At 47.6% G+C, this 26014-nt stretch overlaps 12 protein-coding genes across 13 annotated transcripts; 5 read left to right on the top strand and 7 right to left on the bottom strand.

The window, feature by feature from the left end:
• SPPG_00796 (3-methyl-2-oxobutanoate hydroxymethyltransferase) lies at nucleotides 1–1370 on the bottom strand. Its single transcript, XM_016749127.1, has 4 exons — nucleotides 1159–1370; nucleotides 878–1085; nucleotides 314–813; nucleotides 1–244 (listed from the first exon to the last, which is right to left on the bottom strand). The coding sequence occupies exons 1-4, from the start codon at nucleotides 1299–1301 to the stop codon at nucleotides 64–66; spliced, it is 1032 nt and encodes a 343-aa protein (XP_016613165.1). The 5' UTR covers nucleotides 1302–1370; the 3' UTR covers nucleotides 1–63.
• Nucleotides 1371–2565: 1195 nt separating this feature from the next.
• Nucleotides 2566–3835, top strand: SPPG_00795 (uncharacterized protein). Its single transcript, XM_016749126.1, has 6 exons — nucleotides 2566–2660; nucleotides 2729–2829; nucleotides 2890–3152; nucleotides 3223–3353; nucleotides 3422–3523; nucleotides 3586–3835. Exons 1-6 carry the CDS (start codon nucleotides 2573–2575, stop codon nucleotides 3720–3722), a joined length of 822 nt encoding a protein of 273 aa, XP_016613164.1. The 5' UTR covers nucleotides 2566–2572; the 3' UTR covers nucleotides 3723–3835.
• On the bottom strand, nucleotides 3728–7489 carry SPPG_00794 (uncharacterized protein). Its single transcript, XM_016749125.1, has 7 exons — nucleotides 7188–7489; nucleotides 7022–7126; nucleotides 5647–6938; nucleotides 5373–5587; nucleotides 5157–5295; nucleotides 4827–5078; nucleotides 3728–4763 (listed from the first exon to the last, which is right to left on the bottom strand). Exons 1-7 carry the CDS (start codon nucleotides 7412–7414, stop codon nucleotides 3793–3795), a joined length of 3201 nt encoding a protein of 1066 aa, XP_016613163.1. The 5' UTR covers nucleotides 7415–7489; the 3' UTR covers nucleotides 3728–3792.
• Nucleotides 7490–7626: 137 nt separating this feature from the next.
• Nucleotides 7627–8855, bottom strand: SPPG_00793. Of its 2 annotated transcripts, none has more exons than XM_016749124.1 (6): nucleotides 8771–8855; nucleotides 8661–8688; nucleotides 8417–8576; nucleotides 8149–8342; nucleotides 7962–8063; nucleotides 7627–7863 (listed from the first exon to the last, which is right to left on the bottom strand). In XM_016749124.1, the coding sequence occupies exons 2-6, from the start codon at nucleotides 8674–8676 to the stop codon at nucleotides 7853–7855; spliced, it is 483 nt and encodes a 160-aa protein (XP_016613162.1). In that variant the 5' UTR covers nucleotides 8677–8688; nucleotides 8771–8855; the 3' UTR covers nucleotides 7627–7852. The 2 variants fall into 2 exon arrangements, with proteins under 2 accessions (XP_016613162.1, XP_016613161.1); XM_016749123.1 differs by having other exon boundaries at nucleotides 8661–8685.
• A 1165-nt stretch (nucleotides 8856–10020) lies between these two features.
• Nucleotides 10021–10453, top strand: SPPG_00792 (uncharacterized protein; the record flags this gene model as incomplete). Its single annotated transcript, XM_016749122.1, has 2 exons — nucleotides 10021–10191; nucleotides 10256–10453. The coding sequence occupies 2 exons, from the start codon at nucleotides 10021–10023 to the stop codon at nucleotides 10451–10453; spliced, it is 369 nt and encodes a 122-aa protein (XP_016613160.1).
• A 17-nt stretch (nucleotides 10454–10470) lies between these two features.
• SPPG_00791 (uncharacterized protein) lies at nucleotides 10471–11389 on the bottom strand. The gene is made up of 3 exons (XM_016749121.1): nucleotides 11279–11389; nucleotides 11165–11209; nucleotides 10471–11092 (listed from the first exon to the last, which is right to left on the bottom strand). The coding sequence occupies exons 1-3, from the start codon at nucleotides 11370–11372 to the stop codon at nucleotides 10509–10511; spliced, it is 723 nt and encodes a 240-aa protein (XP_016613159.1). The 5' UTR covers nucleotides 11373–11389; the 3' UTR covers nucleotides 10471–10508.
• A 119-nt stretch (nucleotides 11390–11508) lies between these two features.
• Nucleotides 11509–12595, top strand: SPPG_00790 (6-phosphogluconolactonase). The gene is made up of 2 exons (XM_016749120.1): nucleotides 11509–12264; nucleotides 12333–12595. The coding sequence occupies exons 1-2, from the start codon at nucleotides 11610–11612 to the stop codon at nucleotides 12416–12418; spliced, it is 741 nt and encodes a 246-aa protein (XP_016613158.1). The 5' UTR covers nucleotides 11509–11609; the 3' UTR covers nucleotides 12419–12595.
• Nucleotides 12511–18939, bottom strand: SPPG_00789 (AGC protein kinase; the record flags this gene model as incomplete). Its single annotated transcript, XM_016749119.1, has 17 exons — nucleotides 12511–13275; nucleotides 13340–13546; nucleotides 13614–13953; nucleotides 14012–14083; nucleotides 14146–14183; nucleotides 14243–14259; nucleotides 14320–14437; nucleotides 14501–14712; nucleotides 14780–14850; nucleotides 14922–15058; nucleotides 15127–15400; nucleotides 15461–15608; nucleotides 15680–15750; nucleotides 15821–16423; nucleotides 16488–17126; nucleotides 17182–17411; nucleotides 17475–18939. The coding sequence occupies 17 exons, from the start codon at nucleotides 18937–18939 to the stop codon at nucleotides 12614–12616; spliced, it is 5304 nt and encodes a 1767-aa protein (XP_016613157.1). The 3' UTR covers nucleotides 12511–12613.
• Nucleotides 18940–19159: 220 nt separating this feature from the next.
• Nucleotides 19160–21224, top strand: SPPG_00788 (uncharacterized protein). Its single transcript, XM_016749118.1, has 4 exons — nucleotides 19160–20270; nucleotides 20339–20459; nucleotides 20526–20772; nucleotides 20833–21224. Exons 1-4 carry the CDS (start codon nucleotides 19366–19368, stop codon nucleotides 21021–21023), a joined length of 1464 nt encoding a protein of 487 aa, XP_016613156.1. The 5' UTR covers nucleotides 19160–19365; the 3' UTR covers nucleotides 21024–21224.
• Nucleotides 21225–21339: 115 nt separating this feature from the next.
• SPPG_00787 (uncharacterized protein) lies at nucleotides 21340–22709 on the top strand. Its single transcript, XM_016749117.1, has 5 exons — nucleotides 21340–21486; nucleotides 21741–21782; nucleotides 21851–21974; nucleotides 22055–22132; nucleotides 22203–22709. Exons 1-5 carry the CDS (start codon nucleotides 21460–21462, stop codon nucleotides 22271–22273), a joined length of 342 nt encoding a protein of 113 aa, XP_016613155.1. The 5' UTR covers nucleotides 21340–21459; the 3' UTR covers nucleotides 22274–22709.
• SPPG_08875 (uncharacterized protein) lies at nucleotides 22090–22895 on the bottom strand. The gene has a single exon (XM_016757019.1). The coding sequence runs from the start codon at nucleotides 22841–22843 to the stop codon at nucleotides 22517–22519; it is 327 nt and encodes a 108-aa protein (XP_016613154.1). The 5' UTR covers nucleotides 22844–22895; the 3' UTR covers nucleotides 22090–22516.
• A 199-nt stretch (nucleotides 22896–23094) lies between these two features.
• On the bottom strand, nucleotides 23095–25594 carry SPPG_00786 (uncharacterized protein; the record flags this gene model as incomplete). Its single annotated transcript, XM_016749116.1, has 5 exons — nucleotides 23095–24168; nucleotides 24237–24752; nucleotides 24812–24985; nucleotides 25043–25225; nucleotides 25288–25594. Coding segments are annotated over 5 exons (2063 nt in total), but the record flags the coding sequence as incomplete, so codon positions are not given.
• Between the last annotated feature and the right edge of the window lie 420 nt (nucleotides 25595–26014).

The raw sequence follows: 26014 nt of genomic DNA, 5'->3' as shown, positions 1-26014 counted from the left end.
GTAGCCACTGCTGCCCTCTATCTACTCTTAAACAAATCGTCTATATGAGAGTAGTCGCACTCCCTATTTTAAGCAGTCTCTTTTCTCCTCGCTGATCCATTTCAAAAACTTTTCCTCTTCGCCCTTTTCCATCGGATATGTGTGCGTGCCAGATTCAGGGAATGACCCATTCTTGACCTCTTGAACGTACTGTTCAAGGCCAGCAATTGTCGCCTTGCCCACCTCAGCGTACAGTTTGCAAAATCTGTCAAAACGCCTGTTAGGATACATGTGCTTCACAGATTATAGGTCTGCTCGCTTAACTGAACCATACTTTGGCATAAGTTTGTCATAAACTCCCAACATATCAAGTTGCACCAGCACCTGGCCGGAACAGCCTGCTCCGGCACCAATCCCAATAGTCGGCACTTTCAGGCTGTTGGTAATCTCCTTGGCGACTACTTCCGGGACGGCCTCCAATACAATTGCAAATGCACCTGCTTCCTGCACGGCCAAAGCATCCTCAATCAGCTTCTTGGCCTTTTCCATCGTCTTTCCTTGCACTCTGAAGCCACCCAGCGCGGCAGCGCGCTGTGGTGTCAGACCCACATGACCGAGAACCGGAATTCCTACTGATGTAATTTTGTGAATGGTTTCTGCCATTTCTACGCCGCCTTCCAGTTTAACGGCTTCCATGTGACCCTCTCGAATCATGCGGATTGACGATGACAGGGCGTGGGATGGAGAGGCTTCATATGATCCGAAAGGAAGATCGCCTACTAGAAAGGGATGCTTACTTCCACGAGCTACTGCACGGCAGTGATGTAGCATTTCCTGTGGGAGAAGAGAACGTGAATACCATGAGGTTACTGGTAAGAGGGGCCGTCTTAATTCTCACATCGAGGGTGATCCGATTGGTGTTGTCGTATCCCAATGCAACCATCGCTAATGAATCTCCAACAAGGCACATATCAATCCCGGATTTATCCACAAATACGGCAGAAGGGTAGTCGTGGGCGGTCATAACTGTTATCGGGACCTGCCGACGGTATGTCCGCTCGAGAGTTGTCAGAGTTACTTTTTTGCGGGATTTGTGGTCCGATGAGCTTTTGGATGTACAAATATCAACACATTATTTAATATCCTTTCTTTAAAATAACAAATGAACAAGTGGAGAACCTCTCGGTAGGACCTGGGTAGGAACTGTACGATCGGACACATGCGGGCATTCTACTCTTGCAAGGAGACACATGGAAGGCTCGGTTCGTTAGCCTGACGGCGCTTCGCGCTAGAGGACTGTAATGAAAAGCCATTGATGTCATTCCACCGGGTGCTGGATAATTGGGAGCTCGTCTCGCTGCTACGTTCAAATGGACCACCCTCGCCGACGGGCTACACCACAGTTCGAATGAGCAGCAGGATGATTCACCCTAGTCATTTTGTCATGGCAACAGTTGAGCCACAATTAATTTGCTTAAATTAATTACTAAATTAATTCAACAAAGTTTTTTTAATACGAGGCTTTGGTCGAAGCTCCGATGGCATTTGGCGGATTTTCAATAAAAGATCAGCATCTCAACATTTCCTCTGACTCCTTCCAAAAAATCTGTAGCATGCCACGCAATGCGCTGTACATGGCTTCATGAAGAGTTTGGAGGGTTCCGGTTTGGATGTTATGCTGCCAACATCCCGGAATCGCATATGCAGATCCTGACTAGATTGGATGCGCATCAGTGCGACATGTGCTTCGGTGACTATCTAAGGCCAACATTAGGAACATTTCCCAATTAAAAGTGTTCTTGCCTTTGCATATCGAATATACTTCACGTTGACTGACAACAGGCACTTGTCGTTTGGATCGTACGGTCGCCTTGACAATATGCTGTCTATACGGTACTTTCTGTATCAGGATAGTACAAAGATTCATACGCTGACGCCAGAATTGGAGACCACATTATGATGCCCGCGACGCAACTTTATAAACGCAAGGCGACTGCCCAAAGGATCCATTTGGGACCATCACAGCTGGACTGGGATTTTGACCTCCTAACAAAGGGAGACAGTCATTGGCGAGAAAACAAAGGTCAGCAAGCTCACGCAGCTCCAGGTTATATTCGTATCGAAGCCAGAAAAGAAACAAACGCCGTTTCCGGTCATGAGCTTCTGTGTGCCCATTTCAATGCACACTCGTGTTGGATGTTGATAGAAACAACTTTTTAAAATGCAGCGCCTCGCGGAATGTCCATTCGCAACGATAGGGATATTACTCTATCGGCAGCGACAATAAAGTGACTGCCGTCCCTTCCATCATCATTACTCTATTTAGAATCTAGGACATTATCCGTTCTCGTCCTTTTGCAAATTAGATCAGAAAAAAGACTGAATCCCAAATAAAATCCTAAACAGATACATCCGCCTCTTGTTAATATGCAGCTATGTGCCGTCTAAACTTTGGTCGGTCGAAGATTGTAGAATTTAGTCAAATCCCTAGCTGAAGGCTTTTGAACTCTTGCCAGTTGTGTAGTCACATGACCACTGCCAGCATCTCCATTTCCCAATCCAATTCTTGACCAAATTGCATACTGTTTAGAAAATGCCCCCAAAACGAAAAGCTGCCCCGTCCTCCTCGTCAGGGACTCCGGTGCCGAGACTGCAAGAAAAAAGACAACGAAAGAATGAAGGTATAGTGTATATACTGCACGTTCCTTGACATGGAGTAGTAACCTGACGTTGACGTTGGTGCAAGCAGTCGCTCAAAACCAGCATCTCTCTACAAATCCCGACGCAACCGGGCCAATGTACGAGCCTCTACCAATAGGTCTCACCTCAGATCCATCTGTGCCCACCGATGTGAGACTTCACTTTCCTTTTTCGCCGCTCCGTGACATTCCTAAAACCTGATTTTACCAGGTCACCCATGCAGCCATTCCAACACCATTCACACCAAATTTTGTCCAATCAATAGTCGCATCAAATCAAAATGCTTCCCTCAACTACGAAACAAAAGTCAAGAACAAAGTATTACTCGTTGATAACCCACCAGCATCTGACTCGATCAGACAGCAACGCAGATCAAAAAAGGATGAAATGAAGAGAAAAAGGAAGACCAAGCGTATGTCGGCAAAAGAGAGGAAGGAGACGGGCGTGTGGGATGTTCCTGTGGAGGCGCAAAAGTGAGTCAAGACCTTTTGCAAGTTTGGTGAGTGTCACTATTTGATACCGGCAGTCTCTGTTTATCAATAGGTACGCATTGTATGTCCCGCTGCACAACCTCTGGCAAGGATACATCAATGACCTTTTCGACAAATCATCGCAACCTGGGATAATTCTTCCCAGAATGATGAAAGCCGATTATCATGGAGCATTGCTCACAGGTGCGGCATTTCTTATGATATCGCTCTCTCTCAACCTTATCACTTGCTGACGCAAAGTATCTGGACAGTCGCAAAGTCAAAATGCCCCACTTACATTGGCATATCCGGAATCGTGATAAAAGAAACGGAAAACATGTTCTACATTATTACAAAGGACGACTGCATGAAAAGTACGACTATACCCGTTTCTTGATCGCTGGAACCAACAAACCAATCTAATTTCCTGCTTAAGTTATACCCAAGCGAAACAACGTCTTCACATTTCAAGTCAATACCAATCTCTTTACTCTTTATGGAAACCAGTTTCGAACACGAGCAGGAGAGCGAGCAGCCAAGAAATTCAAAGAGAAACCAACGGTGGACTTGTAGCATGAAAATGAAATAAATTAAAAAAAAAAAACTAGAATAATACTTATGATGTCTTATGCAAGAACTATGATCACCCCTCTTCTTCCAAGTCCCATGTATCTTTTACCAACCGCGCCATACTACTTTCTGAGGCGGATGGGGCCATCCCTTTTTCTACGTCATCCTCATTACCCTCCTCAACTCTCATGAACTCTTTTGGTTGAACCTCAGCCATTGGCAACATCTCAATTGGTATTGTACCATCTTCGTCCTCGGCAGCTTCAACGTGGAGAGCTGGTACACATGCATCCGATTCTTCTTGGGCGGCCTCTTTGTTGTATTGTGATGGAAAATCATGAACAGGTGGCTCCTCGCTCAACCGACTGGGCGCGCCCACAGCCAAGGCTATCGCACCCGCTGTTGCCGCGGCTTGTATTCCAGGCTTCTTCAATTTAGCGTAAGTGCTCGGTCGGCGGTTTTGCAATTGCTCGACAGTTGAGCGAGTGGATTGCATACTGTCCCTCGGTATCTCGGATGAATTTGTTGCTTTCTTGTGCCTCGAAGAAAATTGAGGCAGCCGTCCCCACCATTCTGCAATCGAGACCGGTACCCATGGCCTTGGCAGAGGTTTCGAGAGCATTGGGTTCAAGTAGCTTGTCGGATAACGTTCCAATGCGTGCTGTTCTGCAGAGGTTACGATATCCATTGGTGGGTAGGGGTCATCTGTGGGAGCTGCTGCAGTCGACGAAGCTGCAAGGGATGGTCGTCTAGCGCTGCTTCCTTCATCTGACAGGTCTGTTGGAGCAATGGAGTGCTGCCCGCTTCGCCGCGGCTGATCCAATGTTTCCGTAACCGACGGCGGCGCAAGTAATGAAGGCTGCGACGCCGTTTGAAAACCTATGTCGTTTACCGGTTGTGTTTGGGCTTTCTCTTTGCGAGCAGACCATGTAAATTGGTCCAAAGGAACGAGGTACGTTTGCTTTTCAAAGACTTTTCGACAGTACACATAAAAAATTATCGTCATGATAATCAAAGGAATGCAGAGAGCGGATGGTGTCGGCGCTGTGAACGAAAGCGGTTTGAAAAAAAAAAGATCTATGAAACGTATAAGTTGAAACAACTCACCATTCTTGACGGCCAGCATTCCAGCCAACAGGACCTGCATCACACCCAATCCCGTAACACACCTTTTGAATGCCATGACCCAATGCTGACCAAAACTTTCCCACTCTTTCACATACACAAAGAGCAGCTGATTCCGGTAAACAACCCAGCCGAGCGCAAAGTAAATGGCACCAGGAAGAAGAATTAACGGCGCAATGATAGAGTAGCATATAACGATGATAAAGATCAATACGTGCATGGGATATAACATGCCTATGGTGCACATAAGAACCGACAGAGTTAAAATACGAGACAGCGCTAACAATGAAGCATGCATTCACAAGTCCGTACCATAATTGAGATAGCTTGAATAAATGCTGAGCTCATGGAACTCTCGTGGTGTTTTTATCAACCATCGTCCAAGAAACATGAGCACCATAATACCCGGACGCAAGAGTTCCAGAGGGAATAACATCAGGTTGAGGATAATCTAAAGCGTAAACCGGAAAGCCGCCATGCGGTTAGAGTTACTGATCATTCATTCAACCACACCTCAATGTCACCTACGTAATTAATGAAGAATGTAGCCCCTTGTGGTAAAACCTCCACAGCCAAATTGATAATGGATATAGGATTTTGCAAAAATTCTCCCACCACTCTGAAAATGGTTTGGGCAAGTGTAAAAACGAAAAATATGTTGAAGAAGAGGAAGAAAAAGTATTTCGACATTGTCGCTCTTTCTACGTGTGAATTCGATTCAATTCCTTGGCGGTAGGACATCCCTGAGAAACGGATCAGCGAAATTGTCAGAAGAAAGCAAATTTGAAGATGCTCAACCTACACTCGAGAATAAACGGAACGATGAGATTAAAACTGTTTACAACTAACGGTGGACCGACGGTCTTGATCAAAAAGTAGAGTTGGGGAGACTTTGCAATATTGGTGACCATTTTTTCGAACGCTGGTACTTTTGCGAGGGAGTCCAGACTCGTTAGGGACGCAATAAGAGACGTTGGGACGATCCAGAAAAAGGAAAAGAGACACGAAAGCACGGTGATACTCCAGCTCTGCAATTCGCGACGCCAGGCTGGAAGCGAGATATTCTCCCACAAGACATCCTGTACTGCAGGTGCCAGTCTTATTGACATTGACCAATAATTATCTGATCCTCTCAGCAGAACTTGAACTGCAAGCTGGGCCGCACGTTGCGTGCGGAATGTCACAAATGCTGCCGCCGTTGGTACCACAGTTTTCGGATCACGATAGACGGCCCCTGGATCTCCCTTTCCGATTTGTCTTAAATGCTTTAGTTGCACCGTTAAATCGGTGAGCTTTTTCGTAAAATAATCGATTTCATCGCTGCCGGTGCCAAACGACCAACTGGATGACTTTCCCCTCGTCCTTTGCTTTCTGCGAACGGGTCGCAGTCGTTCCAGCGTCAACTCATCGATCCCTATTTCCGCCAGATCCAGCTTTGCTGAATGGAGTCGCAGCAATCTCCCCGGCGTATACATCCACACCTTTCCCCCTTTCCGCTTTGTTCTCTCAATGTCAATGTTGACCAACCATTTCACATAACTCCTCTCCAGCTTCTTCAGTGCCCTTTCCCTTTGTTTCGCTAGGCGAAGTAGTCGATTTCCTGCATCCCGATCCAATGTTGCTGCTTCCACTTCTCCAATTTCCAATGATTCAAACCATGCTTTCAGTTTGTCGTCGCGCTGCAGCTCGTCCGGTATGTTTTGAACAAGAATCGTACGTAGCTGAACCAGCTCCCCTTTTCGCCACTCTGGGGTTCTTTTCGTCATGACTCCAGTGTCTTCATGAATGTAGCTTGCCGCCAAGCGTGCATAGTCACGGTAAGATGTAAACAAAAAGTAGTATGTTACGGCAGAGACAAAGTACGCGCACACGATATGCGCCCACAGAAAGCTTGAACCTGGAGGAACGCTTGAAAACGAGTATCTCTCGAGCGATTCCTTTCCAAAATAAAATCTGCCTGACGTGGAATTGACACTGCTTCTTGATTCTGAATCTGGGGGATTTGACATGACGTTTACGGGAATCAGGATTGGGATCAGGACGCATATCAACCCGATTATTATAAAGCAACACATGCGAAGAAACCGGAGGAACCTGAAATTCGGATAAATAATAAGTTGGCTGGTCTTTCCCGAGACCATGACACCTCCCGTCTGTGAACAAAAGCTATGACGTACATTACGGCATCCAGTCCCACATTCTCCGCAATGTAGCTTTCCGGAAGGTCTCTGACGGGTTTAAGCCATCCAAATTTGCCCATTGGTATAGGAGGAGTCTCGCGTCTACCCGAGCGGAAAGAACGGTGAGGACATACTCCAGCACGACTTCCATCTTGATGCAAACCTGTTTGTCGCAACCCGTGTATACAATACTCTCCGCAGTCCGTGTCTTCGCCGTATGAGTTCGTAGACGAGAACACATACTACTGTTACCGCCGAAGCAATACCAAACCAAAGCCATGCTCCGCTGATGGAGGGATCCGCAACGTAGTATATAGGTGTGGGGAGAACGCCAACGGTTGGGAGTGAGGGTGAGGGAGGAGTATTTGTTTCATTGGTTGGAGTCGACATGCTAATCTAAATCCCCGTGCGATTAACTTTCCAAGAGACCGTAATGAAACAGCGATGGAATAGAAACTATGGGCTTGACAGCCAGAGGAAAAAAAGGGCTATGGTTCCGCGAGCGGGAGTTGACTTCATAGATCTTGTGCTAAGCCACTAGAGGTTATGTCATCCACTTTCATGTCAATTTGGACTTTTAAACCTTAAAAAATATTCAGCCAGATGCAAGTAACGGGCTTATCAAACCAGCAATCTTTTGAGAAGGTGCAGGCAAAAGCACTCGCTGTGTGTCATTATAATGTTGGCAAGCACTCTTTCACCCTTTGTTCATCAGTCCTAGTCCTGGTCATGCAAACATATGATGATGGGCCAAGTTGAAACAGCAGAACAACGTTCCAATACAAAATAGTAGATACAAGGTCCGATATATTGCCAGATGAAAAAGGTTTACACAAGAGCTAAACATTTCAAGCACAACATAAGAAATATGCATGATTAGCGACCGTGACACTGACCTATGCGGTCAAGAAATTCGCCAAGCATGATCGATGCTTACCTTCGTATGGCACAGGGCTGATAGTCGTCGGGCGGTTGTTCTTGGTCGAAACATGGTGGGCCTTGGTAGGGCCAACAGGTTGACGCTTGAGGTTGAATGACACTGTAAGGAACGAAAATCATAAGTCCAACATAACTCGTCACCCATGTCATTGAAATATCGACCCATGCCATAGCGCAATACGCACCACCCTTCTCCTTTGCTTCCTTCTTGGCAGCGGCATTAGCCTTCACGCGGCGCAAGAAATCCAACCGGCAGTTGGAGTGCTTGATGTGCTCTACGCGGATGTTGACACGCTTTTCAATGTACCGGTTGCCGACCTGCTTGTGAATGATGATACCGACGGAGCTCTTTGTGACATTGTAGATGATACCGGTTTTGCTAGTTGCCGATGAAGGTTTTTGGACTTAAAATACTCCTCCACCTTCCGCATAACCGTCTATTCCAGTACCCACCCGTGGTAGAATTTGTGGGGCATGCCCTTGTGAATCGCACCGTTCGCCTTGATATCCACAATGTCGCCAACCTTGTAGGTCTTCAAGTAAGTGGAGAGCTTCACTGGACCCTTTGCACGGAAGTCCCGTGAAAAGAGGTGCCTAGTGCGCGCCCTAAGACCTGCACGTATGGGCCCAATCCGTCAGTTCATCTAGCTGACATGCAAAACTCCATATAAGAGGACAGTTCCATAGCCGGACGTACCGAATGAGTGGGGCATTGTCGATCACTGCTTGAGTATTTGAAAATCAGTTTCCAGCTATATCGAATCTGCAAAAACTGTATCATCATTTCTTTGCAAAATGTCACCATACCTTATCACAAGACAGTCTAGGGGAAGCGTCTCGAACCAAGAAAAAGCCTCGGTTATTGAGATTTGCAAATGGAGCTCGTCGGTCGTCGTCGTCGCGCGCAGATGGACGTCCCATTGGCGAAGGAAAAGTCACGTGAGGCGTTCGCGTGGCTTGGAAGTTCAGGTAAGCCTCTGACGAGAGCGCGTTTTCCGATGCAGCGTTCGTAAAGAGTTCTTTGGATTCGGTTTTGTGTCGGCGATGCAAAAGGTAGCCAAACCAAGTCCCTTGAAAATGAAAATTAAGCTAATGTCACTATTTTGTGTCAGAAGTCATCAATATCACAACAGCAATCAAGCGTTGGTCGAGCTGCTTTAAAGGTAACTCGAATCGCATAGCTAGATCCATTCGAGACCAATCCATAACCCTTCGATGCACCAACAGCCGAAATTTCCATCACGTCCAAACGATGTTGCATGCGATATTCTGTATGAAAACGAGCGAGGGTAAGAAAATCAACTGCCGATTGCTTGTTTTTAACCGGTGTTCCTGACCTGAAAGTTTCTACAGAACGTGCATAACAGGGGATTCCAAGTTTAGTAAGAAGGTAAGAGCGGGTGCGCCTGACGTTCATCAGACGGGAGTCTATTGAATGAATGACATTTGACTCATTCGCCACCTGTTTCCTGGTGCAGTTCCTTTTGCCAACAGGTCAGAGACCCCATTGTTTATGGAAACCGGCGATCCAAGCTTTGACTTACTATTTTCCCCATTACAGACCTACCACCGTGGTCTGACGGACGAGGGCAGCCCCAGGTGGATATCCGCTCATATGAGTGTCCAGCTTCATGGGAGGTGGGGCCCTGACATGACATGGTCCCTGAATAACTTTTAGACGTGGTTCTAATTTATGTCAGCCATCTAGTGGACATCAAACTGGATTGTTGATATGAATGGAGATCTGGATCCGGGTATGAAATGCATGACTGCCACAGTGGCCAAGCAACCTAATGAACATCTTCATCCATATCAGATGGTAAGAAACACTACAAACCGCAGACTACAAATCAGGGCTTGATGTAATCCAGTCATTATCCATATACCTGTCAGGCTGGAGCTACAGTTTCCAATTCTCCTCTGATAAATGGCAAGGTATACACATGCTCCTTTCCATCAGAAAACACATTCAGCGATCCGATACTAAATGAGTGTTCACAGGTACATGCAACTACGGGCACTACGTTCGCCGACGAAGATGGATCAGAATGCGCAAAATGTCTGGGCGCATTAGCAGTACAACGACTCTTAGTCCCTCAGACGCACATCCATCGGGTAAAGGGTTGAGAATGCTTGGCACCATGACGACGAAACGATTGGACAGAGACAAGCTTGAGGTGTTGAAAGAGTTTGTGAGCAATGTAGCAAACCAGCCACTAGATGAAACGGTGAGTACATGTGGCCGGAATCAGAATGGGTAACCGGCTGAATGGCAATCTAACACTTCTTCAGCTTGGTGACATCGTAACAGCAATGCTGGAGCAATTTGACTTTCAAGAGAATAAACTGCGAGTGCTTAAGCTGCTCGGACCTTCCCTTCGGCACAACGTCAGTGTTGTTCGTCAGCTTGTGCTGGGGCTACAGTTTTATTCAGACCGTCTCGAGATTGTCAGTGCACTGGGACTCGATCCAAAAGACGTGCTACTATAAAGCCGGGTGCGAAGAAAGGATGTAGATGATGTTTCTATTTGATTGCAATTAAATGTTATGCTACAGGCTTATTGATTTCAATACCTGCCACCCTCAAGGCTGTATGGTGGTTATTGTTGCGGACAATCTTGTCCCTCCCTCGCCTCTTCTTGTGTACTGACACAATTTCCGTACTGACAGGATGTTCCACTACAACTGCTTTAATCGTGAAATATTTGGGATCAATGTACGGATTGCCCTTCAATATGTAATCCCCGCTTCCAATCTCTCGAACGCGGTCCAAAGCTATCACGTCTCCCAACCGCAAGTCGTTCATACGCATGGTAACAATGATATCATTGTTGTTGACAAAGTAGGGTCGATTCTTGATCTCAACTATAGCATAATATTGACTTTGGTTGCGGAGAAGATCAAGCGCGTCTTTGGTTTGTTGTGTCCAGCTTGTTGGTGGCTTCGTTTCGGGAAGGGTCGCCGTCGCCGTTGATGAGGGTTTTGAAGATTGTGAAGCTTGAGTGGAAAGTGAGGAGGAGGGGCTTTTGCGAAGGGGTGATAAAGGGGACGACCGCGAGCTGCCGCTTGCAGGACTCAGACCATAGCTGTACGAGACTGGTCCGTCGTCCTCCGCCAAAGCCAACGCTGCTGTCAGCGGAAATACATGTTTAGTGAGCCAATACTGTACGAAAAACGCTCGTCGAAACAGCAAGTCCGTACCTTGTGATGCACGCGCTGTACAGCTGAAAGTCTTTCCAGTCTCCGCTGTCAAACGCCAGTCATGTCAGTACAAACCGTACGAAAACGTTACAAAGACAATATCGCAGCACAAACCTGTTAGACCTGGTCGTGACCAACCAATCCTACCACAATTTCGGAAGGCTCCTTTAATTGCGGGGAGAGACATGGAAGCAATCCGCCTTGACATGGAAATTTGGAGGTCTCTTCAACAGCGTAGAGAAGAATGCTCTCAAGATTCAAAGTTCGCGCGTTGCTATAGCAACCGAACTTGGATTCTGATTACGTGTGCTTTAGTAAGCCGATCACTTCATCTCGCAATATGACGAGAGCGTTTCAGCCAAGTTTATTTGGCCATCGTCCTTTCAAAAACTTGCAGGGCGCAACCACAACCACATCTCATCGCGAACATTTCAAGGCGCACACCATGGCTCAACCCGAATTATACGTGTTCCCAACCCCTGATGACATTTCAGCTGCTCTAAACGTATTCGTGGCTGGAAAGTCTCGCGATGCCATTGCTCGGTCGGGCCGTTTCACTATAGCGCTCAGCGGCGGCTCGCTTCCCAAAGTACTTGCCAAACAACTGAAATCTAACAAATCCATTGACTGGTCAAAGTGGCACGTTTTCTTTGCGGACGAGCGCCTCGTTCCCCTTGACCATCCGGATAGCAACTATCTATTGGCCAAACAGGAGCTCTTGGACCATGTTCCTATTCCACATGAACAAATCTATACAGCGGACCCCAACGTAGACCGTGAAACGGCTGCAAAAAAGTATGAGGAGCATTTGAAGAAAGTGTTTGGCAGCCAAGATATCCCTTCTTTTGATCTGATCTTGTTGGGGATCGGACCAGATGGACACACGTGTTCCTTGTTTCCGGGGCACCCATTGCTTGATGTAAAGGACCGCTGGGTGGCTTCTTTGGATGATAGTCCGAAGCCACCACCGACCAGAATCACGTTCACCTATCCGCTGTTGAACAATGCGGACACCAATGCTTTTGTGGTGACCGGAGACGGAAAGGCAGAGACTGTCTATAAGATCTTGGAGAAGAGGGAAGACTTTCCCGCTGGAAGAGGTAAATGGTTTGACTATTTATTGTCAAAGACCCATTAAACTCACTTTTACCATTTCCTATCAATCCAGTCAAAGCCAAGCATCGTCTCATCTGGTTTACTGACAATGGTGCTGCAAAGCTGTTGACAATCCCCGCCTCCAAATTTTCCTTGTAAAAAGAATTCTTCGCTTGTAACATAGCATGTATAGCACTGGATATAGCATGTGCATGTACAGAGTAGATTGAAATTGGCAGCTGAAGCAAATTGCGGAGTGAACATTCTTTTCAAAAACTATCAACATTTGCTTTATACAGTGAGATAAAAACCTCAATATTTACACAAGAACCGATCCTATTTCTAACCAAATGCTTACTTCTCGCTGCATTGGGTGGAAAGTCCAGTACTGCCAACAGGTACATTCGGTCCGAGCCCTCCAGCTGGTCCAATTACAAGCCCTGCCTCCTGCGATGGTTTATACCCCGCCACAAGTCTCTCGACTAGACTGTTCCGACCGCTACTGTTTCGTGTTCTTGACGGAGAGGCACCTGGATCTTCCTGGCCAATGTCATCCTCCAATTCTTGCTGTTTTACCTTTTCCCTCATCCCCCGATTATGTTCTTCTAAGCCATGCACATTTTTGAAGGTGAATTCCTGGAAGTCTGCATCCAAGGACACCGCGCTGAAGTCGCGGGAAATGTCGTTAAATCGCGCAGGGCGGCGGCGCTGACCGCTCGGACGGCTACCTCGAGCCAGCATATCGGCTTCGCTCACGTCTCGATAATACGAAAGAGTTGAGTCGTGGCGGGGAAGAGCGCCGCTTGCCTTTCTGGAAAATTCGAGCGAGAGCATGGATATGGGTGCGCTGTCAGATTGTAACGCCCTTGTGGCATCGGCACCGATCGGACTGATAGGGAATTCGCCACCAGATTGATTAGGAGACCCGCAATCGAGTTCACGGCTCTCCGGTGGTACTGATGGGATGTGCATGCTGTGTTGTGAGAGTTTTCTGATATCTGCACGCTCATTACGAACTGAGAGGGCCAGAGTCATGAGACAACCTTTGCGTTGCGTGCATGTAAAACATTTGCTGCATACCATCAAAATAGCTTGTATCCGTTGTATCGACGGGCGCAGGGATAAACGGTGCTGGTTGTTCTCGTACTTTATCCCATTCAACTCCAGAAAAGAATGGATGGCTTTTGACCCCTTCTGCCTGCAGCCGGAGCTTTGGATCCGGATTCAGTAGCCGGTGGATAAGATCTTTCGCTTCCGGTGATATCCCGTCTTCCGGCCACTCGATCTCTGCACATCAAGCAAGAATCGTTTGCAAACCTACGGAGATGTATATTGCCTTGCATGTAGAACATACCTCCATCCAGAATATTCCTAAAAATCGCCTCCGGGGTGTCATCAGTGAACGGGGGAAAGCCCACAATCCATTCAAACATGCAGATTCCCAGCGCCCACCAGTCCACTTCCGGACCATGCCCGAGACCAAGCAACAGCTCAGGGGCCAGGTAATCTGGTGTCCCTAATAGTGCCTTACTCGAATTTTGTCGCCGGACTAGTCGGCTGTTTCGTCTCTGCTGTGACTTGACAGTAGATACCCGACCGATTGGCGTCGAGGTCGTATCGGGTGTATTCGGGGAATTGGCGAGCGGTGGGCGATTTACTGTGCCTTTGTTGCGCCGAGATAGGGTGTTCAGGTGCTGCAAGATAACTCACGTCAGTCTGTTGCATCCAATAGACGGCGTGCTCAGGACGTACCCCCATCATTTGCTCTGGACTACCAGGCGCGAGATCTTGTTCAGGAATCATGATACGCGACAATCCAAAATCCTGCATGACGGGTGAGATACGACCATCTGCCAGATGATAAAACAAATAGAGTGTTCTCTTACCGTCAACTTGATATGACCCTCTTCATTGATCAAGATATCTGCGGAACAAAGATTTCTTAGTATATGCGCCTCAGCAGCACGCATAGCGTTCACATACTGTCCGGTTTTAAGTCTCTAAAGGCAGACGCATGAGCATTTCATCAAGAGCAAGCCAACAATAATGGGTTGCAATACCTATGCCGAATTCCATTTGTATGCAGGTAATCGAGCGCCAACGCTACCTCTGCACCGTACATTCGCGCCATTGGCTCTTCAAACGTTCCGAAAGCCGCAAGCAATGAGCTCAAATCCCCTAAACACTCACGAAATCAGCAACTGCTGCCAATATGCCTGCACTGGGCAACCTCCTCCTCACCTCCAATCAGGTACTCCATGACCAGATATAGATACTCTCTACTCTGAAATGCATAATACAGCTTCACAACAAAATGGTTTCGAGACAATGCTAGCACGTTCCTCTCCGCCAGCACATGAGAAACCATGTTTTTGCGAATCATATCTTGTTTTTTCAATATCTTGATCGCGTAGAGATCTTGAGTAGTTCGCTTCCGTGCCAGGTATACCTTCCTTGTAGTTGAGGCAAACATATGTTGGCACGAATGATCGGAAGGATAAAATACAAGGGCCAACGTACCCAAATGCGCCGCGACTTATGGGCTTGATGATTTCAAAGTCACGGATAGAAGGAATCTTATGACGCCGCTCCTTGGGAGATAGAAATGTTAACATATGAACTTTAGCTCTCATGCTAGAAATGACCCAATCGTGAAATTTACGTTTATGTCGGCCCCTATAGAATTGACGCTTGACGTGCGACGGTGTTCCTTGCCGCCGCGCAATAGTGCGCTAAAGATGGACATGAAGCGCTTTCCACTACTGCCAGTACTTGGCTCACGTTGTCGTGTCTCCATATCTAGAGGGTTCTGATCATTGAGGGCCAGGTTCGGGGTTATCTCGCTTCATATGACAAAAAATTCTGACCTGAAGGAACAGCGGTGCTCTGAGCACTAATACTGCTATCATTACTCAGCGTCCTCCGTAGGGTGCTCGGAGGCGCCTTGCTTGTTCGTCGGCTATCCATGGTGGTAGACGTAGGCGCTAATGATATGGCAGACTCTGTCGCGGATGAGATGGTCGAAGTGGCACGCTCCACATGAATGGCACTGGGGGCCTTCGCAACTGGTGCAGTGGGAGACGGTCCGACACTCCGTAAGCGTTCAAGGCAGACTCGAAGCGCCTTGACCTTTTCTTCCGTCTTATGCAAGTACTTGTTAGTCAGAGGCATATTTGTATGGGGCTATCATCAAAACTTTACCACTTCAAGGACGGTCTTGACGACCATAAATATATCAGCATGATCGGGATACTTTTCCCCCTCCTCCACGTAACGCTTGAATCTCGCAATGCATCTTTCCAGTTTCCCAACTGTCTTTTTTCCACCGTGTTCTGTTGCGGCTGCGATCCTGCACAGGGTACCATCAATATCATTAAACCTGAAATCTACTTAAACACAAAATGGGACAATCTCTCGTACTTTACAGCTTTCTCTCCAATGGTCTCACAGATTTTCCGTAAGCGCTGCCAGTCGGTCCAGTCTTCAAAATCCTGACATTTATACAGAAATAATGTCATTGACTCAAATCAGATAAAACAATCTTTCAGCACTTGAGACTACCTCCACGTCCAGAAGCTCCTTTTTGGCCTCTAAAATGGCAGCATGTTTGCGAAGTTTCATGTCGCAATTCCAACTCTTCAAATGAAACTCCTGCTGCACAGCGCAGATCTTGGAATGTTCGTCAATTACTCTTGCAGGAACGTATTCCTCACAGATGCGACAGAGAAGAGCGACATCTTTCCCTCCTTTAGATGGAGATGCATTGCCGGTGGTGGCAGCTCGTTCTCGCTCTCTGGTGGGTCGGCGCTCCCTATCATCGCTTTCACCTTCGTGTCTATCACGCTCTTTGGATTTCTCGTCTGAAACGCGTGATTTCTCAATGGATTCTGTCGAACGGGGTTTGAAGAGATCTGAAGCCGATTCTGTAAATCCTTTTATCGAATCTGCCGACGATGTTCGACAGGAGGGAGTAACAGGTGTGCTTGGCGGGTGACCCTTAGCACCGGTTAACAAAGACGGCATGCTTGTAGTTGGCGTGGAAGACTTGAACTTTCCATGAGCTTTCAGATCTGCAGTTGACTCTGACGGGCTCTGAGGTGCCGAAGCGGAAGCAGTTCCGGAAAATGCTTGTCTGATGGATTTCAGGAACGAGACGACCGGTTTCTGCATGATGTGTCGTAGTCAACGTTTCTGAGCACAGGTCATTCACATCACGTACTAATACTACCTTCTTGAGGTGCTTGCTCAATCTCGGGCTTCGCTCCTTGTCTTGTTCCGTAAAGATATCTGGTTGACTTCCCGTCGAAGGCTTTTCATGCTTCTGTACCATCACTAATCTCGTATCCTCTCTGAGATCATGAGCACTTGCTGCATACTGCAATGACGGTGCGCCCAGCGCTGTGTTTGTCGGCATTACACAACTAACAGCACGTCCCTGAATGGGGCTATTGGGTTCTGTTGTTCTTTCCTCCCGTTTCCAGGGACTTGTTGGCTCAACATGGAGCAAAGGAATGTGCTCGGTGGCTCCATTTGCATCGACTACCACAGAACCCCCTGGTGCGACCCCCGGATCCCTAGCAGACTTGATGTTCTTCGACTGCTGGACCTCTCTGCTGCTAACCGTCGCCGCTCCCAGCTCCTTCGGAGCCTCTTCGGGAGATTCTTTACCTGGAGATATCGCTGTTGAGGCGAATGCAGACGCCGCCTCAATGCGATTATTCGACACCTGCGGGAGCGCACTTCCATCTTGTGTTGGACTAAGTAGCAGTGATGATGATCCACGAGATCTTGTCCGTCGAGGTTGAGGAGGAGTCTCAGCCAGTCCTTCGAGACCTGACGCTGTCCGGAGAACTCGTGCATATTGGTTCTAAAAGCAGTCTGTCAGCATAGGTGGCTCATGCATCAAAAGTCTTGATACTTACCAAGGACTCTGCTAAACGTGAAACTGGCGCAAATGTGAACTGAAATTTGGCAAGCAGGTCTTCAACAGCAGAGTTTGCTACCACCATTCTTCGCTGCTCCTCCATTAAACTTTGCAGCGTCTGCATTATGTCGCCAGCAATATTTGTATGAATCATGGCAGTCACTGGTGTCTGGAGGATGGTTTTTGCAATATTCTCCACGCGAGAAAGAAGCATTTCGTGGGGAGGTGCTAGCATATGGCATTTGAATCAGGCGACGTATTGCTAGGACAATAAGCTTTTACGTTACCTACCCAGCACGGACGGTGGCCAGCTGCTAGAGTGAGTTAAATATCGTCTCCTGTGTTTGACTCCTGATGGATCGATTGATATCCCTCCAGTCGTCAACCATGGCTCACCGGTACTCGTCTTTCTTCTTTGTCCATTTTCGGTCTTTGTATTGGAATGTGGTGGATGGGCTTTCAGCTCTGCAGAGGAATCTGTAACTGAAAAGGGTTCACCTCTGGGTTCAGACGGTGGAGTGTATCCCATTTTACTTTTGGATATGTTGATGACCGACGACATTTTATAGTTGAGCAGTGCCTCAGTCGTGCCATTGTCGATGGATTCATACCAGGAGTCCAGTATCCATCGAACACCAATGTCGGCCCGCTCTTTGGCGTGTACGAGCTCTTGAACGAGGGAACGCGACACATCAAAATCAGTCGTTTTCTCATCGAACACAGCGGCAGAGACATCAAAGTCCAGGGCCCCAAGAAGTGCCGTCGACGGTACTTCCACTGGTTGACCTTCTAGCTTGGTGACCATAGGAAAACTTGCAGTTGAAGCACCTGAATCATACCCATCCGAGTCCTGGCCCTCTGAAGTATCTGATGCAGGTCCCGCTCCCAACATAGTTCTCCGTAGGAGATTAAGTGGTGAATTCCCAGAGACGTTTCGTTTGCGTCCTGATAGAGGGGAAACGGGTGTGATAGATGCCGATAATGGGGTAGCGGAACTTGTCGAAGTGCCTGATGGAGTTCGAGCTCTGGAATGGGGTGCATCAGGGTTCGAGGACGCATCGCTTGCGGTCGTCGGTGCACGTTTCCTCAAGAATGTGCTGGTTGTTTCCGCTAACCCCATCCGAAAGCTTCCATCCGATGCGAGAGGCGACTTCCAAAATGAGCGCGATGATGAGTAGGATCGACCGCGTGTGTCCAGTGCCATGGAAGAAGGCGATCCGACAACATCCCCCTTGCTGCCTAAGCGGAGCTCCATGCTGGTGCGGTACTGCAATGAACTAGATTCAAGAGAAAAGGATCCACCTGGTATTATCCATCCAGAAGATTCTGATCTTTCCTGACCAGAAAATGAACGTCTCTCCAGTCGACTAGCTGGGTTGGGTGCATCACCAACCGGCGTTGTAAGCGACTCGGCGGATCCCAAGGCTGTATTTGAATCTGCAGATTGCTCTCCAGATAAAGAGGCCGCTGGCGATGGCTTTTCCAAATCCTCAAAGCCAAAAACTCTGTCGTGTGGTGTGATTTGGCCATGTTCTGCATCAACTGGATTTGTGAGTCCCGTCACAGCACAAGTTGTTCCCGGGATTTTTTGCTCCGCTTTGACGCCTGTTAATCCCGGTGAAGGTGGGGGGATGTTGAATTCTCCTCTATTGCGACCAAGGTGGGCTGTAGATGTGTAGCGTCGACGGAAACTGGGGTCAGAGCTACGAACTTCCAGAGGCGGTGGACGTGGCCGGATATGCTGGTCTTCACCCATGACCGTCCAGCCGCTCTAACCAATGTATTTTTTCCGCCGTCCAGATTAAAAAACAGCAACTTTTGCACCGACGCCGGCCGGTCAATACACGAGACAGATGTTCAAAAACAAAAACAAAACTCGAAGAAACGAGCGCGGAATCTGCAGCGCTCACGTGACATGAATCTTACTTAAGCGTGTGTAACGTTCCCCTGCGTAAGGCAAACGGCGAGTTTGATTCAAACTTTTTATCTTTTGCAGATCCATTCCTTTGCATTTTAAACGGACTTTTTTGCTTGCAACGCTGATACGCAGATTTAGAAAGGAATCCGCCAGGATAGAGTAGAACGGATAGACTTGAACATTATAGAATTGGGTAGATTGACAAATTTTTGTTGTGGTTGGAGCAGGGCTATCGTACAGGAAGAAACGTCAAAGTTGAGCGCCATGGTTAAATCTGCATACTATTCGCAACTACCCACTATTCGCTGTCGAGACTGCGGACAAGTTATTGATTTTGACCAAGAACATCATTGTTACGCTGGAGCGCCAGTTGTGCCGGAAATTCGTGGAGAACAGCTTCAAAGGATTAGGAATCCAAAACCTTATCCAGCTGATCCTTATACCGACCCTTACGCAGCCTCTCCCGACTACCCTCAAGATCCCTACCCTAATCCCTCCAGTCGTCAGAATCCAGGATACGCCAATAGTTATGAAAAGGGGCGAGGCCGAGAACGGGAGTACGAGGACCGAGGCCGGAGCCGTGACGACCGATGGGCGGACCAGGAGAATACGTGGGGGAAAACAGACCAAGGCAGACCTCGAGACCCGAATGTAAGCAGCAAGAGCTCACGTCGTGATCGGAGCCAGCATAGGGATAAATCGAGAGCTCGTGGGGGAAGTGACCGGGAGCGTCCTCGCGAGCGACGAGCGAATCCGGATTTGACAAATGTGCTGACGAAAGGATTAGATATCCGAGGAGATGGAACGAACAGCCCCGCAAGCTCTGGGCTGGCAAGCTCCATAGACGCTGTCATGGCAGATCTGATGAATGAAATGGTCGTTACCGATGATCGGGACTTACGCGATGGACGTGGTCGACGGGAAGGGAGAGAGGACAAGGAAGGTAGAACCAGAAAACGCCCTACGTGTGGTGGATGCAACCGTAAAATTACGGACCCTTCCACGGCTTTCCAGATCGACGCCCTTCGTAAATTCTTCCATATCACCTGCTTTCGCTGCTATGTTTGCAACTCTGCGTTCGATGAACGAAATCCATACATTCCTTACGAAGGCAGGGCCTACTGCGAGCCGGATTTTAATCGTGCTCTCAAGCTTACTTGCGCTGGCTGGTTTGTACATGACCACAATTTTGCCATTGATTATGCTTATCCACTAATACACCATGAAAACTTAATAGCAACCAACCGATATTCACTCATGCCGTGTACGCCCTTGGTAAAGCATGGCATGAGCAGCATTTGCGATGTGCTGCATGCCGTGAACCAATACAAGGTAACCCTTTCGAACACGACAACCAGGTAGGGCCACTGTGTATCCCTGCATGTACTCATATCTAGTTGCTGAACGTATTACTGGTTACATAGGTTTACTGCTCAGCTGATTACGCAGCTCTTGTGGCTCCTACCTGCCGTGAATGTGGAAACGGTATTCAAGGGGAGACCATCTGTGCTCTCAACTCCACATTCCATAAGGAGTGCTTCGTTTGCAAGATATGTAAAGAGCCTTTCCCTGATAAAAGCTTCTATGTTCTCGGTGATGATCCCCTGTGCCGTTTCCATTATCACGAAAGCAACAACTCCCTATGCGGAACTTGTGATCAACCGATAGAAGGTATGTAATACTCCCTGTCAATCACATTTCCCAGGTTTCCTCATTTGTGCCTTCTTGCAGGTCCATGTGCAGAGGTCATGGAATTTAACAAACGGTACCATCCCGAATGCTGGTGCTGTTATGTCTGCCAGACACCTCTGACCGCCACCTACTACTCATTTGCGAATCGTCCATACTGTGAAATGGATATAATGAAAGTTTACCGACAAGAGAAGGCAAATAGGCGACAAACACTGATACGAAACATTTGAAAGCGCATATGAGCTTTTGTAGATCTGATTTGTATACTTGAAAAATGGCGAATGTAAAGTCGGCATATAATTAGGACGTGTCATAGCGGGATTCTGTCGGTCCTGGCGGTCATACATGAGTGGTGCATTTCTATTGTATGAAACGTTGGCGGGAACTAGAGCATGTATTGTAATTAGATTAATGATAGGAACAGTTCCACATTTTTTTTACTACTTCTGACACTGAAACGGAAACCTTTTATTATATATCGAAAAACTCAAAGGTATCGTTGTAGGTAAGCAACGGGTCACTCCGACCCTGCTGCACTGAGAAGCGCGTCGCCCGAGAGTTCCGACTGTGATCCTCAGTTCTCAAGATCTACAAACCTGTCCTCGTCGGAAAACGAATAAAAGACTTTAGCTGAGCCCAATCTCATTATAAGCCCACAAGACCGACATGGAAGACTTTCAAGGAATGGAAGAGGTGGGTTTGGCTTGCATGCAATGATAAATGGCGAATGGCGGAGAGGTTTGGACCGCAGCGACTGGGGCCGGAATGAAATGGTTTGGCGAGTTCAAAAGTGCTCGTGAACGGGCTTCGTCTGGAGACCTACAGAGAGTGACTGCAAAAAGGTGGAACGGTACTTTTGAGAGTCCTCAAGCAGTCTGAAATGGAAAAAGATGCTATTTGGAAAGGGGCGATGCCTAACTTGCATGTTCCGTCATTTCTTTGCTTAGAAAGCCTTCGTGGTGGAAGAAGTCAACAATGTCATCAAAGAGGTTCGTTCTAGTACTCATAGCCGCAAACATTCTCAGCAATGAGGTTGATTTTTCTTACGTTGAGCTAGTCAATTGAAAACACTTTGCAAAATGCTGCATATCATCATGGAAAGGTAGCACAGTGGAATTCCAACATAGTAGAGCAGTGTTTAAAGAAGCTGACCGGATTGAATAAACCCTTCAAGTATATTGGTATGTGTATAAAAAGTGTAGCATCTGGACGTTTTTTTTGCAAGCAACAAACGTATTGACATCTTGTATTTTTATACAAGTGACGTGCACCATCATGCAAAAGAACGGTGCAGGTCTTCACGCTGCTTCTAGCTGCTATTGGGACAACTCAAGCGATGGTATGACGGGCTGTTCTTGTCCTCGCTCCGCACAGATCAAAGACTGATTCTCTTGCCGGTGTTCATCCAGGGAGCACGACGTATAAATACGAGTCAAAAACCATGTACGCCGTCGTTAATGTCTTTGGTCTCGCGATTTGAGGAACGCTCTCTTTTGTGTCGGGTGGACGGGGTTGTCTTGCACTTGGATGTACATACGGCTATTTATTGGAACGTCATTTTCTATTTTCCTGTCACTTTTGGCGAAATCCGGGCAAGGTGTTATAGCGTCCCGCGAGCGAGTTTTGTTGAATCCATGCACTGTCCTTTGCAAAGGAGATAAAGCTATCGAGTAGAATCAAGTAAAAAATGTTCAAACGTTCTTCAAATGGGATCTTTCCCTTTTTAGCCGCCAGCCCAATCCTCAAAGAGATGGCCACAGACGGTATCTCTCCATCCCGGCTCAGTCCAACTCCACACAAAATGCGCATGACATGCCCACAGCTCCTCCCCTCTGTTCTGCGCTTCCACAAAAGCCGGCATCAATCCAGTTCTGTTTAGGGCGTCTGAAAAGCTTTGCCCAAGTTGGGAACCAGAAGGACAAGTTAGACGGTAGTATTCGGTGGTAGAGGGTGTGCAGGATCCTATTACGCCTGTAAAAAAGCATTGCCGCAAACGGCGCGGTGATTCTGGGGAGGAGGGGGCCGACCTTTTTCGGGAGTTTGAATCCATTTCCTACTAGATTTCTGTCAGCTGGAAGCTTTCAAAAGCCCAAACGATGAGGCTTCAAGTCTTTTGGGAAGATCACCTCGAAATTGCAGTGGGGGTTCGACTCTTGACGGCTGCCAATCCACCAAGAATTGGGTTTCCAGATTTTGTTTTTTTCTCAATTCCTGCTTTTTTTTCTTACTCGGATCATTTCAATGGATGTTTCCGCTGCACACCCTTTTGCATCTGCCTATAATGGATTTGTTCGTCGCGGGTTTTGGAAAAAGTGAGCCCAAAGCTTGTAATCAAGATAGGCAACTATGGGAGGCTATCCGGAAAGCAATTACATTATGCAATATGAGCTTCTCCATCTCCTAAAGGACATCTCCCAAGAGTAAACGCAAAAGGAGGACCAGCCTCTAACCGATCACATTGGGTATATTCCGTTGACCATGCAACAGACTGGTTATGCCATCATTCTCTCTTCTGCCATCTCCCCTTCCTCTGCCACAGCTTGCTCTTGAGAATCTATCTCAAGCTGTGCAGCAGCCTCTGCTTTGGCAGCAAACCACCAATCCCGCCAAGCGAGAGCCATCAACAGAGCGTCACTCATATCGTCCTTTTTCTTTGTCGTGTTGAATACGTGCAAAAGTTCTTTCGAGCAGTCCACATCCTGATCCTCCAAGATTTTTTTCACGACATGAACTGCTGTTATTTTCTTTGCTCTTTTGGATCTGGGTTGTCTCTTTTTGACATCTGAGGTTTGGATGCTGGCAGGATCATTCAGGGAAAAGTGCCGTGACACATAGGCGGGCAATACGGAAGTGGCTGGTTCACCGCGTCGTTCCAGGAGCATACCCAAGAGTACCGCTTCCGTCACGAGAGAAGCGATAAGCTGTGGCGGTACCGTAAGTTTCCCAAACACGACGCGCCACGTCTGTCGCTCCACTAGGTACACCTGGGCCTCGGGTTTGTAACAACGCTCATCCAGCAGCTGTTTGCATGCCATTGCCACGCCCGGAAAGTCCATCGACGATACTTCCAAATCCAATAGGGCCCAGTCCAGGATCCGTGGGCGTGAAAGGACCTCGTCCGTTGCACCTTTGTCTCTATCTTTTATGTTGCTTGGCAAAGTATTTGGCAGCGCGAGATGAACATAACCCGTGTTTGACGGGCCAACATCGATAGCAACGATTGAGCTCGGAGTTGGTGCATTCCGAACATAAGTGAGATGATCTTGCAGCCGCTTTAGCAACACTTCTCTCGTTCCGGATGGCGTCAAACCGAATGACCGTGCTTTTTCCTGCAGTTCTGGGAGTGGCAGCTTGCTGAGTCGGATATTCGGTGATCTTCAGTCAAAAGTTGCACTTTAGTGGAGGTGCGAGCACATAATTGTTAAGCAAAACGTCTGCTTTACCTCGGCTCTCCTTTCACCACGTGCTGGCATATTCGACGAAATACCTGAACTGCCGATTCTACTGGTCCAGGTTGCAAGCCGTACCCTAGAGCTAGTCGCAGTAAGTCTTGTTTTGGGATGAGCCTAGCACCTTTTGCAAGGGTATCGTCATCTCGTTTATCAAGTAGCTCTTTCCACTGTAATACGGCAGGTGACGCTCCATCCCATGATGCTCCTAGGGCGTGTACAGGTTTGTCGAGACAGAGGATCTGAGCAGCCTTTTTGCTTACTACCGTGCTAGGGCGGCGGCATCTCCCTCCTATTCGCCCATCTGGCGTTATCGGTATTTCGGCGGAGAAAATATTGGGTCTGGACAACCGTGCGATCATTTCCACGGTAGCGCGGACATGTAGATCTGTCCGATTTAACTCAATGTACGACAAAATGCTACGGATGGTCGCACTTTTGCGCTTGGATATCTCTAAACCCAAGCTTTCTACTATCGGCATGAGGTCCTTGATAGCGAGATGCGTCAATCTAAACGCAAACGCCTTGTTAGCAAAATAAAATTGTTCATATTACGACAGAGTTCGTACTCGGCGGCTGTAATGTCGTTGAGCTTAAATGGCTGAGACTGCGAACCCACTTGAGCCTTTCGTACGCGTTCATGAATTGCCGTAACATATGTCATTCTCCGCTCGTCGTTTGTTTCGAGGTTTAGAAAGCGCGCCAATTCCCGGAGGGTCTCCAAAGAATAATCATACAACAAACTATCGGGCCATGTAAGAAGAAATAATAATATAAGAGCGACAAGGAGTCATTTTTACCTATGCAGTGCCGGAATGGGCACAGAGACTTTCTTATATGTTTTAGGGGCCCCCGACAGTAAATGAGTCGCAAGCGCTTCCACCATTCGTCCAAATGTCTTTGGGGAGTGGAATTGCCCTGGCCCTTCACCTTTATAGTAAACCATTTGCTTTTTGAGTTCGGTCTCTCGCATTCCACCTAAACTTGAAGGAATGAATAAGCCCGAAAGTAAGTATGGCTGGCCAAGTCAAATTGGTAACGATACCTAGCCATTAGTGCCTGCTTGTCATTGTCTGTCCATACCGGGCGCGTCGACATACACCGCTTTCCATTTATATCTCTCCAAAAGTTTCTTTTAAACGCATGCTCTTCGCCTTGTGGGAATGAACGCAAGGCGCGCCGCTGAACATTAGTTGTTACTGCTCGAGATGCTCGAGAGCAGCAAGATGTGGCTCGAGAGGGACGCGATGTATCAGCTAATATTGATAAAAGTGACCTTGCGGCAAGCCGCATTGCATTGCCATTGGAAGCGTTGCATCTACATGAAAGCATCTCGTTCGCAAACGACATCTGTATCGCGATCATTGAAACACCCAGCGTGATGAGTAAGGCCGCGTTGCAGTTGTTATGGTAACAAATATTAACGTGACTGTGCTTGACAGCATCCACAAACGTCAGTCGATCATCTACTCGATTCACTTTTATGCGAGCAGAACCCTCTTCCGGACGACCTGAACGTACTGACGACCCATCATTACTTTTGGCAAAATGGTAAATGTGGACGTATCATTGTGATCGCATAACGTTGATGACCCATGGCGCATTCCCCGATGGTACGCACCAACGGGAAGTCCTACGAGCATAAACACTCACAGCAACGCTCCGTCGACCTTGACGAGCATATGAGAGATGAAATGCGTACAATCGCCCAATGCCCGCGAGCATGGCAATGACTGCGCTGACCTATCCAACAGGTGCAAAAAGATGCCATT

Source organism: Spizellomyces punctatus (assembly GCF_000182565.1).
Source record: "Spizellomyces punctatus DAOM BR117 chromosome Unknown supercont1.1, whole genome shotgun sequence".
Classification (NCBI taxonomy): Eukaryota; Fungi; Chytridiomycota; class Chytridiomycetes; order Spizellomycetales; family Spizellomycetaceae; genus Spizellomyces; species Spizellomyces punctatus.
Note: the sequence above shows the minus strand (reverse complement) of the source record. Positions and strands in the feature narration are given on the sequence as shown.